General features: G+C 38.5%; 1 protein-coding gene across 1 annotated transcript in view; it reads left to right on the top strand.

Annotated features, from left to right (window-relative positions):
- Positions 1-19,546, top strand: part of KLF13 (Kruppel like factor 13) — a 36,635-nt gene extending 17,089 nt beyond the window's left edge. The window contains exon 2 of the mRNA XM_026856338.1: positions 14,700-19,546. Coding sequence (XP_026712139.1) covers positions 14,700-14,992 — 293 coding nt within the window. The 3' untranslated portion in view covers positions 14,993-19,546. The remainder of the gene's footprint in view (positions 1-14,699) is intronic.
- The last annotated feature ends 176 nt before the right edge of the window (positions 19,547-19,722 follow it).

The raw sequence follows: 19,722 nt of genomic DNA, 5'->3' as shown, positions 1-19,722 counted from the left end.
CTTTGCAGTTATTCACACAAGTGCTGGGTAAAGCTCATGGAGCCAAAATTTCACAATTTCAGCATGAATTCACCCACAGTTCACACCAGATGAATATAATCTGTCATTACCTATTTAACTGCTCTCCCACTTAAGACATTTGAATTGTCATAGCAGAGATCAGGAATGTTAATATGCAAATTTTTTATGAAAGTCACCACAAAAATTATTTGTGAGGTTGACTTTCATTGAAAGCAGTCTAAACCACTACAGAGGTTTTTTTCTGTATGTTCGTTACCATGAAAATTTTTTATGAAAGCCACCACAAAAATTATTTGTGAGGTTGACTTTCATTGAAAGCAGTCTAAACCATTACGGAGGTTGTTTCTGTGGGTTCATTGTACAGACAGGGATGATTTGTGATGTTTCAGTACATTGTTGGAATACAAGCATCTTTGGGTTCAAGTTTTTAGGTTTGATCTAACTTCTAAGTTCCTACCTCCCACAGTGATCAGAACTCAGATAAATTAAAGCTTAAGACCATCTAAGTCTAGAATTTTCCAACAAAGACTAAAAACCAGCATTTTCAGATAGAGAGAGAAGATCCTTAGGTTGTTAGAAGAGCAAGGAATAACCTGTGTCCCACACTGAAGGCTGAGGAAGAATAGGTCATCACATCCATCAAAAAAGGAGCAGAGTTATCTGTGGAGATACATTTGCAAGAGAATCTCCAAAGAAGCAGTTAAGACATTTAGAAGTCACTAAGTTGCATTTTTGGTTCCTGCCATTTGACCCATGAGTACCTACTGGTTAATTCTGTTGCACATGTAATTTCTCTGTGTAAAGACCACACCATTGAGAATGAATGGCCTGACAGACTGTCAGTTCTGTTATGACATAATCCTAGGTTTCAAGAAGAGGTAGCACAGATGGGAAGAAGAGGGGGAAGTGTCCTATAGTGAGCATGTAATCTTTTTTCCACTCTAAGAGTGGGCTGGAGAAAGACAGGATGCCAAGGAGCATAATACTCTTTAGAGCTCCCATGAAGCTGCTAACAGTCAGATGTCTGATCTGGAGCCGTTTTGAGTTTGCAGAGTGGCCTGGGTAACAGAGTGAGCAATTCTGAGGTAGCACAGGAAAGATCCAGACAGCAGTTTGTAATGGAAACGTGTTTTTATTGGTACCTTAACAACACACTCCCTGTAGACACATTTGGTTCAGTTGTGTCAGCTGTGGGTAAGATTTTTTACCCTTCTGGAGGAGGGAAAACCAAGTCTGGGGAGTTTTCTTTCTTGGCTTCAGTTTCTGTCTGCATAGCGTTTTCATTAATCGACTTACTTGCTCTAACAGAGAGTGAGTGGTAGAGCTGAAATCATCATCTTGTAGCAGACAACAAATCAGCATGCTAGTATGCTAGAACAGAAGTAACATGAGACTACAGATGACTAAACAAGATCTCAGTCTAGCATATGTGTTCATCTAGGTCCATACTATTACTTTCCTTTTCAAGTTTTAACTGGACTGATTTGATAAAAACACTGTTATTTATTATTACCTACGTTTGGAGACCCCTCCTCTAGTCGTCACTTTAAAAGGTTTGAATTGGCTCATCAACAGGACAGGAAGGTAACAAAATCCCACATACCTTCATTGATGTTAGTCTCTTGTTATAAGAGGACAGAATTCTCTGACCTATGCTGAACACACAGGCTTTGTACGTAAGGAATGAAGAAAGCTCCTTAAACAACAAGTTTTTGGCTCAAGGCAAGAATTCTAGGCTGAAATTCCTTTGTGGGGGTGATGCAATAGGTCAGATTTGCCGATCAGCACTTACATTTTTTAGTTTTGCAACACTGGTATTCTTTTGAAGTATATTTATTAAAAAGTATAATTGACCAATGGAAAAGGAAAAAAATCCCCCATCTTTTAGTTTTGTCATTCAGTAATACAGATGTGTTTAGAGGCTCTATTTATGGTGCTTTCTTAATTTATTTTCTGTACACAATAGAGGTTTTGATAATCATCCTCCTTTCTTACATTCATAGATCTGAGTAGAAGAAATTAGAGAAATATAGTAACTGAATGGCTACTGTATGAAGCCCCAGAGTCTCCCTCTTTGCAAAGAGTCTGATACTTCAGTGTGGTTTGGAAATGACGTGTAGCTAAGACACATCTTCCTCTCCTCAGAATTCATCACTTCATCATTTCAGCATAACACAATTTAATTATCTTGCATTTAAGTGCGAAGCCAAAGGGTCAGCTATTGATCTCCATGCTTGGAACAAGCCACAGGAGAGACAAAATCAAGTGGAAGTTGCTGCTTTTTTAAACTGGGGGCATTTCAGCTGTTTTAATGTGCACTAGTCTAGGATTTAATACCTCAGAGATAAGGAGACCCAGTAAGAGTTTTAGGCTTACTGAACAGAAATTACATACAGCAATTGCAGGTGCTTAACTTTGACAGAAAACCCAAGATTTAATTTTAGATCATAAGCTCTTTGACACAGAGGCTGTTGCCTTTCCTTTTCAAGAGTTAGGCCTGTCATTGGTACTCAGTAAAAGAGCATTGTTTACTCATAGGTTCCAGGAGCAGAGGGGAAAAATGTTGCTTTTATAGTAGGGTGTGGCAAAATCCCATGTAAACAAAGGCATTGCACTTAATGGAAGCACAATCGATAGAAGTTATTCGTGTGGAGCAGTCAGGGTCCAGTCTGTTCTGCACTCTCACCTAGACATGGAAGTTTCCCTGCTAGGCAGGATAAGTTTCCAACCTCATGGGTATCCTAATGGCTCAGCTATTCCTTTTTTTCATATGGGAGGGCTCCATTTCGGTTGGGCATCAGAACTTTGGGAAAAGTGAAATGGTGAACATTAAGCTTTAGAGTTAAGACAGAATCAGCAAAAAAGCATCATTAGGTAACAATGATAAATGTATTTATACCTTATCTTTGAAATTGCATGCATTGTAAACACCATCCCATGTAACACTGTAACATTACCATTTTTCTGGCTGATGGATTCCTACCTTTGTAAGAGGTAGCTGAAGTTTTGATTACTCACAGTTTTACAGACTAAGAGGTTTTGCTGTATTGATAGTGCATTTAAAGTGTACATGCTATCAGTGCAGTCACATAGCAAGACTACAGCAAATACAACAGAAAAGAGTCAAGAGACATACTATGTAGGTAGACTTTGACAAGGCCATTGAGAAGATACAGCAGTAACGCAGTTGCGCTCACAAAACTGTGCATTGTTTTTTCTAGCCATCAAAAGGAAACTTTAGCTGCCCTCTGAGATGTAGGGAACTTCTTCCATGCTCATATCTGTGAGGAGAAAACATCCGTATGCATATCTTTCTTACCTGACATGGCTAACCTGAATACTTAAAGTATTATTGAGCAAATTTACTTCTGAAAAGATGTGCTTTTACTGCACTTGTTTATGATCAGTAACTCCCCCCGAAACGCTTTGCTAAGAACATCACAAAAAGTGGAGGAAAATACCACACCCAGTGTCCAGCGTAGTGAGACATCCTGGCCTTCAAGTGTACAACGTGCAGAACTACATGGGGTCAGGAAATGGAAGGGATGGAACATAGTTTTGTTCGCCGACCTAGGCTAGAGAGGATTCCTCCTTCCTTTCATCTCTCTAGGAAGAGCTGTGAAGCCAAGTAGCATTTACAGCAGCTAATCAATGCATGCTAAAGACACAGTATAAATAGTACAAGTGATACCAAGTTCCTAGTTTAACCTTACAGTATTTGCTCCAGGAGAGTCTTCATTGAGACTGCTATGATTTATAGTTCTGGAAGTGGCCAGGGGCACACTTTGCAGCCACGTGGGCTGACTTCACTGTAAGGCCACAGAATTTCACCTGCAAGCCCTTTCCTATTGTCTGTTGCTCTCCTGTTCCTTTTAACTATGTCACATTTCAGACTAGTGAGAAAAAAGATGACTGGAATGGTGACATTTGTCTGACACCAGACTTTACCACCATCTATTTCCTCTCTAGTTTGGAACTAACCTTATCTACAACGTCAAACACAACACAGCTCTGACTAAAGAAAGCAATGAATTAATAACTATTTTTTAAATGACTCTGTACAAGCTTAGGCACAAAGCAAATGTAGATAGATGTGGATTATACAATCATTAGCTGCTTGGAGAGGCAAGAATATAACCTCACTATATGTGAAAGAAACAGTTTGGAGTTCTAGGCAAGGCAGACTTGCATGGAGCAGTGTAGCCTTGTGGTGAAACCCCATCATGCAGAGTGCTGTGGTGGATGTGCTAAATAGTTCACATAATATGTATTTTTCAAATAGGTAAGCAATGCTGACATACAACCTGGCTGTTTGACAGCTACTTAGCATATTCAAAGATATCACCTGTGTCTTACTGTTAGCAAGAATTTACAAAGGAATCAGGTATGATGCATTAAATGTTTTCTCAGAATCTCAGCAGTATACATATAAAGATACTATTTAGAGCTATTTGCCAAATTTTGGTGCTTCATGTATCAACAAGAATATTTTTTCTTTACCTTCTTGTCATGGCTACTAGCAGTTTTATGATGGGAAGCTGGGGAGGATAGCAAAGACAAGGATGCCCTCATCTCCTTTCACTGAATGATTTCCCTTCATTTTGCTAGTAGTTACAGGTAGCCTGTGACCCTTAGAAGAATGATGAGGAATCTCTAAACCATAGGAGTGTTATACAGATTACACATATCTCTGTTCCCTCACTTTTCACTTTTTCGGTCTTTAGTTTCAGAGTTGTCTTTCTGCTGGGTTTTCTATTCCAGTGGATTCTATTGATGCATCGAGTCGTCAGATGCACACGTTCTTATGTAAACGGTGAGCATATGGCTAGTTTAATTAATAATTCAGAAAGTTATAAAAGCGCCTTTGGTTCAATGCTTTATTCAGCTAATTCAGCTTCTTTGCTAAAGTCGCTTTAAATACTTCTCTTTCTTCTAACAGAGAGGATGCGTTTCAAGGATTTGTGTGTATATATATATATATGGGCCCTATTGTAAAAGGAAGGAATCTTGAAGGCTAAATTCACCTTAACAATTTTGTATCTTTGTTGATTGCGTTTCAAGAAAAAAACCCCTATTTAACATATTTAACACACACAAACGTAACTGTTTACAGAGTCCCAGTTTTGATGTAGTCTGTAGAATTGATTTAAGAGCTTCACAAGCCCCTGGCCTAGTGGAACTGATTTTTTGTAGTTTCAAAAGAGGAAGGAACATACAAGACAAGAAGGGGTTGTATAAAGAAGGGAGAAGATAAAGTGTGAACTCTTCAGAAACCATAAAGTGACAAACTGCACAGGAGAAAGCCTAATATTAGCTATGACAAGTATTACATATTTTAGTACAAGGGTGCAATAAAACAAGTAGCATCAGACTCTCAGTGCTCAGGCCTGCAGATGGAGATGTGAATTTCAAACTGTGGAATTCCTGAAGGGTTTTTTTATTACTTTTTTATGGTCTTCAATCAATGGGAAAGTATTTGATTTCTCAATTGACCAGCAGGATTACCTAATTTTTGGAGTACTCCAGCAGAGAAACAGAAAGAGTGAGACTACAATGTAAACGTAGCTAGAGAGAAGAAAACACAGTACAATTCACCATGTATCCATGGAACTGTAACATTCTATATCGGTCCAGAGAAGATCATAAAACTATATGCTTGGAAAATATGATTGGTCTTTCTGGCATGGACTTTGGCTTCCTTACCATGTCAGTAGTGCATCTTTGCACTTTTTGAAGGGAGAACTCAAAACAGACACAGGATTTTGAAGGGCTGCATCACTTACCAACAGTTTGCAAAATGACTCAGGAGGACAAATGTACAAGAAAACCAAAGCAGCTTAGTGTAACACTGGAAAATAAGTTTCTTGTACTTAACATGGGAATCACCTAATCACTCTGTGGCCCACACTGCAATGCTAGAGAGCATATTCTCAGTCACATTCTCAGCATAGATCTAAAATCTATTCCAAGATTTCTCTGTGAAGGGGAGGATAGACTTTCATGGTCCTTACACTTGGCTGGTTAGCCTACCCTTCTTGTCTGTCTTTAAAAATCCCTTGAGCTTACAAACATGGGGAGTCCAGTGGAAGTTGAAAACACAAATGAAATTATTCCCTTAGAAGATGAGATCTCCAAGTTAGTCACCTAATAAAAATGTCAGGCATCTAATCTTCATGGAGGGAAAGTTGCCAAGAAATGTTAATGAAGAATATTAATAACTTTGCGTTTCTTTATTAGCAAGAACTCTAGAAATGATATTTTTGGTGAACAGTTGTTCACTGAGAAGTAGTCTTTTATGAAGAACAGAATTGTATGTCAGATTCAGCAAACAGTTTAGGATGATTTTTTTTTAATTTCATAAAAGTTGTGATAGTCTATTTCATGGATTCATTTCAGATTAACATCGTCATTGTGCTGAAAATTGTCCCCAAAGCTAAAGCAATTAAAATAGTGTTAAAAAAAACACCCTAAAAGAAGTAAAACATTTTGATCAACCAAAAATAAAATTAGTGTGGGCTTCTTGGTTTGCTGAATTCTTCTGCAGTTTGAAGGTTTTTTAAATTTTTCAGTTGAGCAGAAAATAAGTTATCCACATAGCTATAGCTGTTATTTAGGTCTTTCATTCAAAACCTTAGCAAAGGATGTAGCTTTTTTTTTTTTTTTTTAATTAAATTTATGGCCATTTAATTTTAAAGCCAATTTGGTGTAAGATTTATTTTCCAGATCCTGCAACATAACTTTCAGCTACTTACTGGTTGTTGTGAAGTGGTCTGGAGTGCTTTAGCTGGGAGTAGACCACAGAGCTTAAGGTACTGAACACACAGTGATGCACTTCAGCAGAGATAAAGTGAGAACTAAACAGGAGTTAACATGGTAGGCAGAAAATGACTTGGTAAAGATAACAGGTTCAAATTTCAGATTCTTAATTCACTGTGCAAAAATGCAGGATAAAAAACATGGGTATTTTAAAAGTGCTAAGCTCTAGAAACTCACATAGACAGAGCAGTTCAGTTTGGGCATGCAAGTTTGAAAAGGGATTCAGTAAAGCCATGGAATGCATATTTTAGACAACAGAAAGATTATGTGATAGAGTGTCCTGGAAAAAAAAAAAAGCACCTAAAAAAGCTAGAATGATTCTGCCTTGACAAAAGAGAAGCAAATGTGGCTGATAAAATCACAATAAAATACTGAAAATTATTATAAATTGAGATTTAAACATTATTGAACAAGTCTGAAATAAAGGCCTAGAATCTAACTGATGGAATACAATCCGTTTAAAAAGGAAAAAAAAAAACCCACAAAAGGATTGTTTCCATTATGATGAAAGTGAGTGGTAATATTTTTAAGAAGGCACAGATAAGTGCATGGGATATACCAAATCAGTTATTTTGGTTCTTGGGTGGACCTGACTGTGGTTAAGGCTAGGGGAGGAATTCTGCACAAGGGGAGGAATTCTGCGTTTGTTGTAGCCGTTATCATTAGAGTATCTGAACATAAGGTGTGCTCGTCACTTGCTATTTGAGTTGTTCTAGTTAGCTGTGGCTATACAGGTAAGTCACATGGTGTGATCTGTGCTCCCAGATGGAGCAATACAAGCACTTCCAGAGCAAACAATAACCCACATTGATTTAAAATGTAAACTCGCTGCTTGGAAATTCCCCTTTCAAGAAGTGTTCTAAATAACTCAATGAAAACGTAAAGGTACAGACAATAAACCAAGAATTTAAATAACAGATATTATGGTAGCTGTTGCAGCTCCTGCTCAGTAGTAGTTTCCTGTGCATGCATTAAAACATTAAGATCCAATAATTTATCAAATTTAATGTCTGGATTTGTTAAGACTAAACTAAAGATGCCCACATTTCAAAGTGAGGTTGTACTTGATGTGTCTCTGTCTGCTGGAAATCTGAGAACTCCGGTTCCTAAAAAAATTTCACATCAAAGGCAATGGAAATAACAGGAACATGCATGCTTCTGTCAGCAGGTGCTGATGCATCCAAGCTCCTTGTTGCTTGTGTCCTAGGGTCTAGGGGGAGCGCTATGTCCCAGGGTCTAGTAACGTGTGAACTCTGACTGAAGCTTTCCTTGGATTTGGGCATTCATACCACACTCTCCTATTGGGCTTCTGGTGTCTAGTGATGGTCAAATTCACCCTGTAACTTTTTTTTTTTTTTTTGAGAACATTACTAAAACTTCCCCATTTTCCTGGAACTAGTCAAACTTAATATTGCTGAATTCACTACCTCTGTTAGATATGGTTGAAAGTAACAGAGACATTCAAAAGCTGTTGGACAGACACGCAAAAGCAGATGAAGAAAAACACGATTGCATTTTCCTTCTCAGGTTATGAAATATCACCCCCAAAATCACTAATTTAAAACTAACTGGTTTCAATTTCTAGGAATTTGGAATTGTGAGGCTTTGGAATTTTTTGCTCCCTTTTTAAATACTTGATGAAGAAACCACCATTTGTCTAACATCAAAGCTATGCATTATTCTCTCTCTTGCACTCAGAAGGCTACGGGGCTTGTTTATAAACAAGAGAATAACAGAAATGAAAATATTCATAAATACAGATCAGTGTTACTGAAGGATGACCTTTTCTCTTTTTTTTTTTTTAAATAACATCCAGTCTCAAGAACCATAGTCTGCTTGGCTGAATGTTTTTTCTCAGGATAGCATTTCCTCTCTTGGAGGAAGGCTGCTTCAGTCACATCTCTATTTAGCTGTCTGCCCCTCATCCTCCCCACCCAGCCTGCTGATCTGTGTTTCCAAATATACCCTTAATTATGTATATGAAAATGTAGAAGTGTAAGAATAGCACACAGTAGCATGTTCAGGTTTCTAGTCTGTTTTCTTAACAACATACAGTGCTGTTCTGCGAAGCAGCAGAACAGATTAAAGATCACAGAAAATTGTTTCTGGCTTACTGTTTCTGGTTTTGGAGGCACTTGTGGAATTCCCAGGATACAAATTTCTTTGTTACTGCATGGCCTTAGCATATGCTTGGAGATGCTAACATTATGTTCAGAGCTACTACATGAGTTAAATTGAAAAAATAGCCTCCAATATGTGGTTTACTTAATAATACTCTAATGTGTAGGGCAGTGGATATCACATTTCAAATTGTTCAGATACAGTTGCCTAATTTTCACATTGCAATTCTGAAAATGGTTGGTATCACAGGTGTCTCAACCTGTTTTGGCATTTTTTTTAAGCACTCTCAGACCTACACAGTGCTAACTGCTGTTCAAATGCTGAATACCATACAGATGAACTGGTGAAACAGGAAGCAGATTACTCCAGGGTCTGTACAGGAGCGTCACTAGATACGAAAGGAGTCCTTAAAACTGTATGCAGATTAGGGTAAAGTCAAGCGCGCACTAAAAGGGTGGTACAAATTAAGCTCAGTAGACATTAGATCTCGTTCCACCATCTGCAGTTTTTGATTCCCATAACTATATATAGTTGCCTCAGTATATATAATGATTGACAAATATAGAATAATACAAAAGACCTTCATATAATATCATAAGAACAGGTTGGCTCTACTTGCTTCTGAATCCGTTCCAGCAAGAGAGAATAGAGATGCATTTTTTAAATGGTGTTTCTATAGCCCAGGCAACTGTACAGTTCCTTTTATGGTCTGCTCTGGCAGACAATACAAGCAGCATGAGTAGCGAGGTCTCTGCCACTGAAATGAATTCAGCAGATCTCAATGTACTTTTACTCAGTGAGAACTGAAGGTTTCTTAATGCAGCTTCACACACATTTTTTTTGCTTTGGACTGGGTGGAGTTCGGGAAGAAGCCAAAAATGTCCTTGCTTCTGTAATCTGCAGTTAAGATCAGTTGAATTTAGTTCTCAAATGTGACTTTTTCCATTAGCTTGGGTAACTCTAAACACAAGTTAAGTGATGTAGTGCTCTAGCAGAGGAGCTACAGAGGTTACAGTTTAGTGGGACTTGGAACATGGAAATCCAAACCTATTTAAAATTGTAAAAAAAAAAATTTACAATATTCCTTATCTTCCGTATTTCTTGCCTGCTTCTCTGAAGAGTAAAGAAGCCTGAGTTGCTGTTTGATTCCTTTATTTTCAAGCATCTTTATCGTTTGGAGACTTACCTCTCTGAGACCTGCTAGTAATGCTCATAATGCACAAAAGTACTGCCACTGCCAAGACATAGTGTTAAGAGACTCAATCCACACATTCATATGCTTGACTGTTTCCTGCAGTAGTTATCTGATAACATTTCCACATTAATTTATAGGATCAAATTCTGCAGTCATTGTGTAAAGGTAAAATTCTGACTTCAGCATTGCCTAAGATGGAACTCAAAATCTTTATGGTGTTGTATACAGCCACTTTAATTCCGAAAGCTCTTTGTGGACTACAACATGTCCATGGGCTACTGCTTATGCAAGACAGTTGTACTGTGGCTGCATGTTCCCTAATGAGATTAGGCAATCAGTTCATATAATCATTCTGTTGACTGCTTTACTGCCCGTAAAAGGACATTTATATAACTTACCTGCACAGAAAACCACATCCCTTCTGTTTGAGAGATGAGACTGATGACAGACTGTGAACTTCCACGTGTGGTTTTGGAGCAGCAGCTAGGTCTTGTTTTAATTAATACCCTGCAGCAACTTTGTCCCAGACTGTGTACTAATTTTTTATGAACAATAATGACTCTCGTATCTTCACACAAGGCATTCAACATTTCCTCACAATACAGCTTTTCTTTGAGGAGGTATTGCTAAACCTCAACAAAGCTGGGAAGCACTCTAGAGAACTTACTAGCACTACTAGAGTGATGCCAGCTGTCAGAGTACATGGAGGGGAAAACCACTTGGCCAAGAAAATTAAAGGCAACTACCAAGAAGATACCATATCAAAACTAGAGAGGACTGAGGGGCAAAAGGTAGCTCTTAGCAAGAAGAACAGGGGACAGTAGAGAGATAGCGGAAGAAGGGTGTTAAGTGTTGGGAATGTGAGAAAAGCAAAACAGTGAGAAATCTGTAAACCACACATTTCCTTGACACAGGGTGCCCAGAACAAGCACAGGATAGGATGAAGGTCCAGTGATTTGTGTTTTGTTGTGGCGCCAAGGAGGAATGTGCAGCAGGGTGTAGGCCGTGCCATCCCATTCTTTCATGTCAAGGAGAGATTTATCTTCTGCTCTACTTTTTTCTTTCAAGGGATGATTTTTGCAGTAGCCTACTGGCCTTGTTCCTCATCCTCCCTTTTTTCTTACAAAACCCAGCTGCATCCTTCACATTAAGCCAACCTTGTTTCTCATCCTCCCTTTTTTCCCACAAAAACCAGCTGTACCCCTGGCACCAAAGAATACACAGTGTTGTTACTCAAAAGCTAATGGCTTGACTACAGTCCCACCCACTCACACATAACTAGGATAAATACTACTCCAGGTTTTCACCTAACTTGGAGGGATGATAATCTGACACCAAATCGGAGGGACAGACTGACAGGTTTGTGCTCTTGCCCTGCCCTCCCCAAGAAGGGATGCCTTTTAGTAAGATTTCCTCAGCTACGCCAGGTGTCTACCTGGGAACTGTGTGTGTGTGATTGCAGTTGTTTTTCTTTTGTGTAGTGCTGTATAGCCAATCTGCAGTTTGTGCATTTATCATAGGCAACCTCTTAAAGAATCTGTAGATGTTGCCTAAACATGAACTGTACTGTTCGTAAATCTGCTTCTTCTGAATGCAACCAAACCTACAGCACAGGGGCTATTCATGCATCCAGGTCAGACCTATAGTCACGGCCCCAAATGTCATACCCATTAAGGGATAAGTCCAGCTGCCCCGAGCCCCCCTAGTCTCTGAGGACTGGTGAGAACACAAGGGGATTTATCTCTTACTAAATTTATTCTCACCCTAAAAGCAACAAAAGGCCACATTTTCTTTGGCTCAACACCCAAAATCATCACCATCATTATCAACAACATCAAATCAGGCAGGTGAGTAGGAACTTGAATGTTCTCATCCACATCTGATGTGCAATGAGGAGAGGGGAGGATAAGTTGTGCAATACCTTCATCACCTGACTGTTAGTGCTGGATAACACAGATCTCACACAAGCCCACTCCAGAACCTCTTCTCTCCTTAAGAACTGTTGTGCCTACTGCTGGCTACCAAATTTTACACATAGAAAAGAGCAGTTGATGCCATGCTAACTAATCAGCAGAAAAGGTACCGTTTTCTTTGTGCTTCATGCTGTTGTCAATACCAGAAGCAAAACATTGCATGTTAGCTCTAGCCTTCCTTGTCTGAAAGCAGTAATTTCATGGGGCAGTCCTTCTAGTGAAGAACATTTGCTGGCACCATTTGTAATGAAAATAAACAGAGAAAATTAACTTGGGCAATAGAAACATCCAAAGGCCATTTCCTTACTGAAAAATGCCATAGCTCAGGGATAAAAAACTGATTATGCCAGCCAGATCCAGCTGTCAGACAATGTCTCATTGCTCTTCTTCCCAAGAGTCCCAAAGTCCTCACAGAAGTGTATCTGTTGTATGAACAAAACATATGGAGAAGACTAGTGAATCTGGTCACAAAACAGGGATGACTAGCATGTCCCACCACAGGGAAGAGCGTATCTAACAACAGATGACTGGATACATGACAAACAGACAAAATACATTTGTTTCCCATTTTGTTATCAGACTGAGACATGAGTCCCCAACAGTTTACAGAAGGCTGAGGAGGACACTGAATGGATTTACATGGGGTTTTTTAAGCGACAAAACTATATCCATTAAACCAGTCGTTGGTGGTTTTATTCTTAAAAAAGTTTGTGGGACCCTAAGTTTTTTAGGCTTTAGTTCAGAAGCCAACTGAAAGCAGTCCTGTTCATCTTAGCTGCCTTTTGCAGACCACTTAGGAGGTGGTTCATGGTTCGCCATGTGCAAATCTCTCGTGTATTGTACAGATACAACCATTGCATTATGCATTGTAGTTGTAGGCGTAACTAATGAAATCCACACAGTGTGCTTAAGAACAATGGAGCCTTTGTTTTTCTCCTAAATAATCAAGGAAACATCAAGGACACTTGCTTTCTCCATGTTCTTGAACAAAATCCTATTTTAAAAAATTGCCTGTCTTTTCATTAAGACACAGATTTGGCTGAAGTAACTTGGAGGCTTCATAAACAGAGGGAAAAAACGGACAAATCTCTTTCTCTGAGCAGGAGCCTCCTAAGTAGATCCTGGAGATAAATGCTTTGGCCAAATCTGTGAATTTAAACCGGATTATTGGGTGTCTAGATTGAAGGCTGACTGGGGTCAATTTTGCTATCAGGCAGTTTTGATTAAGGTGTACTGAATTTCTCCAGGAGACTTATTTATTTGTTTGTTTCCTATTTGGTGTAGTGTGCGGAGAACTTCTATTTCTTATTTTGGCACAGAATTTTTATAGCTCTCTGGGCCTCCTGAAGTGGCTATTCAGCATTAGAAAGATTAAGATTCATGCAGGTAGGAAGCTACAAAAATTACAACTACAAAAAATGCTAAATCTGTGTATTCACACAAGAATAAGATGTTCTAGATTAATAACAAATTAAGAATATGTGATGTTCAGACTCAGTGACAATAAGAACCAAACAGTATGTGGAAGTAGTAGACAGCACATTTCACGATTTGATGTTTTAATTCTTAACAAATGAAGAAACTAATGGTGGAAAAAATTAGTACAAGTTTCCCAAGGCTGTGCAGCCCATCAGTGGTGAAGCTGGGAATACATTGCAGATCTACCATCTACCATCTACCCAGCAACACTACTTCTGTCTGCAACCTGTGCTAGCCTCCAGTGCTCAAGCTTCTCAGGCTGCAGATCTACTGCTGTGCCCAAGTGCAGACCTCCAGCACAGCCATGCAATAGCGCGGGCATCTGGCCCTGTGGGAGATGTTTCTCATGACTGAAATCTGTTGAGAAGTTCATCAGGTCACCAGATGCTATTTCCTTGATGCTACTGGTCCTACCTTAAGCGTAAGAGATCACGTGGTTTAGGTTAGCTATTGATAGAAGGCTGCTGCCTTCCGTGTGGCACATTTACCCAGTTGAAATACAGTGCTCCCTGCCTCACTTCTAAATGAGACCTAAGGCAGTGAACAAGAGAAACTGTAGTAACTTGTGGCAAATGCAGAAAACACAGGCATGGCTGTGCAGAATATAAGGCAAGAGCCTCATATCCAGTGTCTTAAAATTGTCATTTGCATTTTTCACTATAATTGTTTTCTAATACCTGAAGGACAATACTTCATCACACCTTCTGAACTTTGAGTTGGACAGACATAGGGACAGCGTGGAAGAATAATTAAATATTCTGTATAGCTCAATATAGATAGTGTTAAAGTCCAGAAGTAAAGTCCAGAGGACTACAAGAGATATGAAATGTGATATCCATTAAAGGATCAGGAGCCCAGCATCCCTGAAGATCCACTTATCAAATAACGTATCACTAGGTTGATTTACAGTACTTTTTATGGGGTTGGAATTCCACAGCGTTGTCCTCTCTGGCAGAGAGTAAAAGCTTCTCCATCCAATTTGTGCCAAGTGGCATCTGCCTTGCTCCCATCCTTTTCATTCTAACTTTTGTGTACCAAAAAACCATGGAAGACATTGCTACCCGTTCTAATCCTGCCCTCTTTACTTTTTGCAGGTGAACGACCTTTTGAATGCAACTGGCAAGGATGTAACAAGAAGTTTGCTCGCTCTGATGAGCTGGCCCGCCATTACCGCACTCACACTGGAGAAAAGAAGTTCAGCTGTCCTCTCTGTGAGAAACGCTTCATGCGCAGCGACCATCTGACAAAGCATGCCCGTCGCCATGCCAATTTCCACCCAAGCATGCTCAAGACGCGAAGTGGAAGCAGCTCCAGAACAGGGTCTGTCAGTGACTACAGCCGCTCAGATGCCTCAAGTCCAACGATTAGTCCTGCCAGTTCCCCATAGACCTATCTGCACTGGATGTCAGCACTTTGCCTCTGATACCTAACGTGGAGTTCTGTTTGTGTTGCACACATTAAAAAACCTCTGTTGCTTCCCCTCCTCAGTTTCCCACAGCCCCCGTTTAAAAAAAATAAATAATAGCTGCCTCCCACTGCAATTTCCAGTCAAATTTTCTTCCCCCAACCACACAAGTGGCTATTCTAACCTCATGGACAGACAGACTTACATGTTACACTTAGTGACTCCTGCTGTCTCAATATTTCATACATTTTGCAACCATTTACAGATCCTCTTGATTATTCTTTATAAGAAAATGAGAAAATCTGAAAAAAGAAAAACGACCCATTTAATTCACCTCAGGTGTCAGAGTAGTTTTGTAAGACCGGATTGCACAACATGAGCATACATACACTTAGAAATCAACTGTGTTGGATTGTCTCCCCTTCTCCTTTCTCAGGGATGGATATTTATGTTACACAATAATTACAATGAAGACACACCCTAACCACAGCCTTACTCTGTAAATATATTTGCACTCAGAAGCTTTTTGTTAAATTCTTTCACACACTGGGGAAAAAATAACAAACAAACAATACAAAAACCAAACCAGTACTGGAATGTAGTACCAGACTCTTCCATTGTTTGTTTTCCTGATTATATACCTACACTGGGGAGTGTCCAAAGAGGAGTCTTGTCTTTCTTCAAGCTGTCCTTTGCTTCTGTTGGTAGCAAGCCGTCATTTTCACTTCTCGCTGAAGATGCTCCAAAACCAACTTCCTATTGCAAAAATCTCTGTGAAGTTGATAAACTTACTCGTTTGTTTCATGCTAGATAAATTTCTGAGAAAAAATCCTCAACAAGATGCCTTAAGTAAATAATCTAAATCATGAGGAAACTTATTTACACTGGGTAACATTTTATTGCAAGGTGGCATGGAATCTCGGAGGCGTTCTGTCATCGCTCTCTCCAAGTTGTTAAGCTCTCTGCTCTGCCTGTTCAGTATGGGACCAACAAAATGCTAGAATCAAACCACACTGACTTGAATAATCTCCTTTATTATTTTTTCCTTTTTGAAAAACGAACTATGGAAACAGCATAGCTGAACAAATGCCCACCAAAACTTTTATCAAGGTACTTACCTACTGTACAGAGGATCTTAGCAAGACAAATTGGCTAAGACATAGTTTCTGTATCCTGTTGCATCACAGTCGTGGTTGCTGATAAAAGGAAGTGAAAATCATAAGGTATCTTCTGACAGGGAAAATAAAATATGCATTTTAAAGTTTTAAAATAAATTACATTTTAGCTCAGCAGTACTACAGGTTTCTCAAAAATACACCGACCAGCGTAAAGTGCTCTCATTTCTGAATTGCTTAATAACAAAAAGGGAATCTTGGCTAGTTTTCAGTAACTTTCAAATATTTGACACTAGATTGAGCACTAGGAGGTAGATTTTTATGTTTCATATGGTAGAAAATACAGCAAAAAACCAGGAGGCGTTGTAATGTATTGGAGACCTCAGTGGCAGCAAATACACTTTACTTGGTTTGGCTGGGTCTGATGGGGCATATTATAAATTCAGGTCCTTTGTGTTCTGGAATTTTTGGGGTTTCTTATTTTTACTGGAAGGTATAAATGCAGTTAAGTGTAGCATGGTAAAATGAAACTATGCCAGCCTGCCATTTGATATCGAGTGAATGTCTCTGGATTCCAAATGAACCTGTATCTTGCTGCTTTGCATTGATCCAATTTTGCAAGTGTTTATTGTACTGTATATTAACTGTGAGAGGCTCTAATACAGATTTCCAAGTAGTTTCATAGGTACTTCCATAATATTTACATTATTCCTAATACTACGCATTCTGTTAGTTGTATGGATAAATGCTTAAGTGACAGTTCAAAGTGCAGATAATTTCAGTATTCATGTTAATTTCCTTCAGATTTCACCCCTGTAAAATCACAATTTCCCCCTTTTGAACTGAAAGTCATGTGAGGCCCAATTCTACTGTTTCATTTTACAGAAGAGAGAACATTCTAAGGGTTTTTTGCAAGATGACAAATATTTTTGAGATTGTGTGATGAGTTGCCTAATCAGTGTGAGTTAGGGGAAAGCCAGATTTGTTTGCCTACATATATTTCCTGTTTTCTGTTTTTTCTTTAAAAAAAAAAAAATCTAATGTACCTGAGGTACACAGTTTTAATAACTTGATACAATTCAGGTAAGTTCAGGAGTTCACATTCCAGTGATTTCTGTGACTGCTAAAAGTGCTCTTGTGCTGTAGTTAGTAAAGAGGCATTTAAGATACTTAGCTAAAAGAATTCTACAGGTCAGCTGTATCTTGTGCACATACTTTGAAACAAGTCATAAACACATTTCTCATTATACCTTAATAGATGGATGGGGGGAGGGGACACAACTCGAATCAAATAACTTGAAAAATCATAGGCTTCATGTTCAGTTTGTTCTAAAATCATCTTTTCCAACAAGAGCATCATTTAATCTTTTAGCAAAAGATGAACCACTCCAGTCCTTTTATTTAGGGCATAATAATTCAGCGTGAATCAGTAGGTGCATTACAAACCAGTTGTTTTAATACCCTGGAGAAAGAATATTCACACCAGGTTTTATTAGTACTGAGATTATGGGATGTAAAGATTATGGAACAAGTTATTCTGAGTGACATAAGAACGATGTAATCTTGAACTCAAACAGTAGACTAAGCATTTTATATATATTCCTCATAGATATTGCTAATAATTCTCCAAGTTTAAGCAGAAAAAAAAATTGTTTCAAAGTCAAATTTTCAGTTCAGCCAGTTCATCTAATGAGAAGGCTATAGTCTATATATAGCCAACATAGCTACACTTTCAGGAAATCTCTGAAATTTGTCATTAAGTCTTTTTTTACATCTTAGCTGTAAATACCTCACAGTGTGTTAGGCTGACACAGTCAAATTACTGTGTTTCAAAATCCTAGCTAGAGTTTCAAATATCTCCATTAAATGTTTAATACATGATAGCTTTAGGATAAAATGATGAATTCAAAACCATTAGTAGTTTCAAAACTGAACATGAACAAAACATCTCTTAAAAGTTTTCATATGGAAAGAGAGTGTTTGGGGTTTTCTAGCATCTACTAGATGCTAGAAAAAAAGCAGAAGCACCAGCAAGGTCATAAGACACCATTGTCATCATGGTTCCTCCCGAGTTTTGCAGATGTGAGAAGTCTAAGCAGCTCAAATTATGTTTTGAAATCAAGGTGCTTATCCAAACTAACCTCCGATTTTCACCCTTTTGTTGTTTCACCCTGTGGTGTAACCTAAACCAGTCTCCTGGCACAGCAACAAACATTGCACACTCAGGAAATACTGCTCTGGCAAGGTGCAGATTTATTCACAGTCCTCCATTTGGAGGAGCATGCATCGCTCTCTTTCTGCATCCTCCTTTCCCCATGCAATCTGTTGAGGTGATTTTCCACAAACTACAAAATTGCCCTCTTTTTTTTTTTTTTTTCTCCTTTAATTTCAGAATAGAACAGGTTTATTTTTATTAAGAAAGCCCTGAAAGTTTGTTTGTTTTTCTCCAGTCATGATTCTAGCTTCCTCTCTAAGAGTTAGGTTTAACTGCCTTGTTATAGGAAATGGGTGCAAGTTAAAGTCACCAGTCAACTGAAACTAAAGATGCTCTTAGAGACTCATTCACCCCTTCCATTAACCTCATCCTGTGCAAAGGCCTAAAGTGCATTTATGGCCACATGAATTCAGTTTTCACCCTGCTTCTTAGGAAGCAGTCCTGGTAAACTCCTGGCAGCTAGATTTTATTGTGAGAATTGTTTATATCTGTAAATTAGTTGTTCCTTGCTTTTATAATACATGCATAGAATCTGTTTACATTACGTAACTGCAAAGGTATATATTTATAACAAGTCATCAGAAGCCTCTGTTTGATGGTAACACCTAATTCCTATATGTATCCTACCCTCTTTACTGCATTAACCCTTGCAATAACTTTTATCTATGAGAGCCTCTGTACACCTTTAAAACCTCATTACCTTCTATCCAGATGTTCAGTGCTTTCCTTGTTCCATGCAGCCAGGCAGTAAAAGGCTGTGTGATAAGCTTACCTGTGTCTAGCTATTCACATTCTGCCTTTTCCCAGTTCTTTGCCATGAGTTCTATGATCTGTACCGGGCGAAGTGCACTGTCGTTTTGGGGAACATGGTTTGTGAAGAAAGAATAAGGAAAATGAACTCTGCATACTTACAGCTTGCCTTTTTGTTGCCATTTGATTTGCTAATTTCATCAGGTGATGCCTACAGACTGACTTTCAGGTGCTCTTTTACTCCATCACACCATCTGTTTGTGCATTGGGTGCTAACATATGGTCTATGTCAGTGAATGGTATGATGAACGTCTGTATTTTAAACTCTTTTGGGGATAAAGCTATAGCCTTAGGCAGAAGAAAATAACCAAATGATAGTTGTTTACCCCATAAGCCAGAATTTAGAATGCAAAAGCCCATCCACTGGTATAGATTTTTTTTACAAATATATATATATATATATATATATAAAAAAATATTTATATATGGATTTATATAAGCATATGCACATATATATATAAAAACATGTATATATGTGTGTATTGTATTCTATGTGTGTATATACAAAAATACACAGCAGTGTGTATATACTACACACCAAATAATGAAGGGATCTCTACAGACAAAAAATA

This window comes from Athene cunicularia (genome assembly GCF_003259725.1).
Source record: "Athene cunicularia isolate RWA chromosome 10 unlocalized genomic scaffold, athCun1 chr10_part1, whole genome shotgun sequence".
In the NCBI taxonomy this organism is placed as follows: domain Eukaryota; kingdom Metazoa; phylum Chordata; class Aves; order Strigiformes; family Strigidae; genus Athene; species Athene cunicularia.
This window is presented reverse-complemented; position numbering and strand designations above follow the sequence as displayed.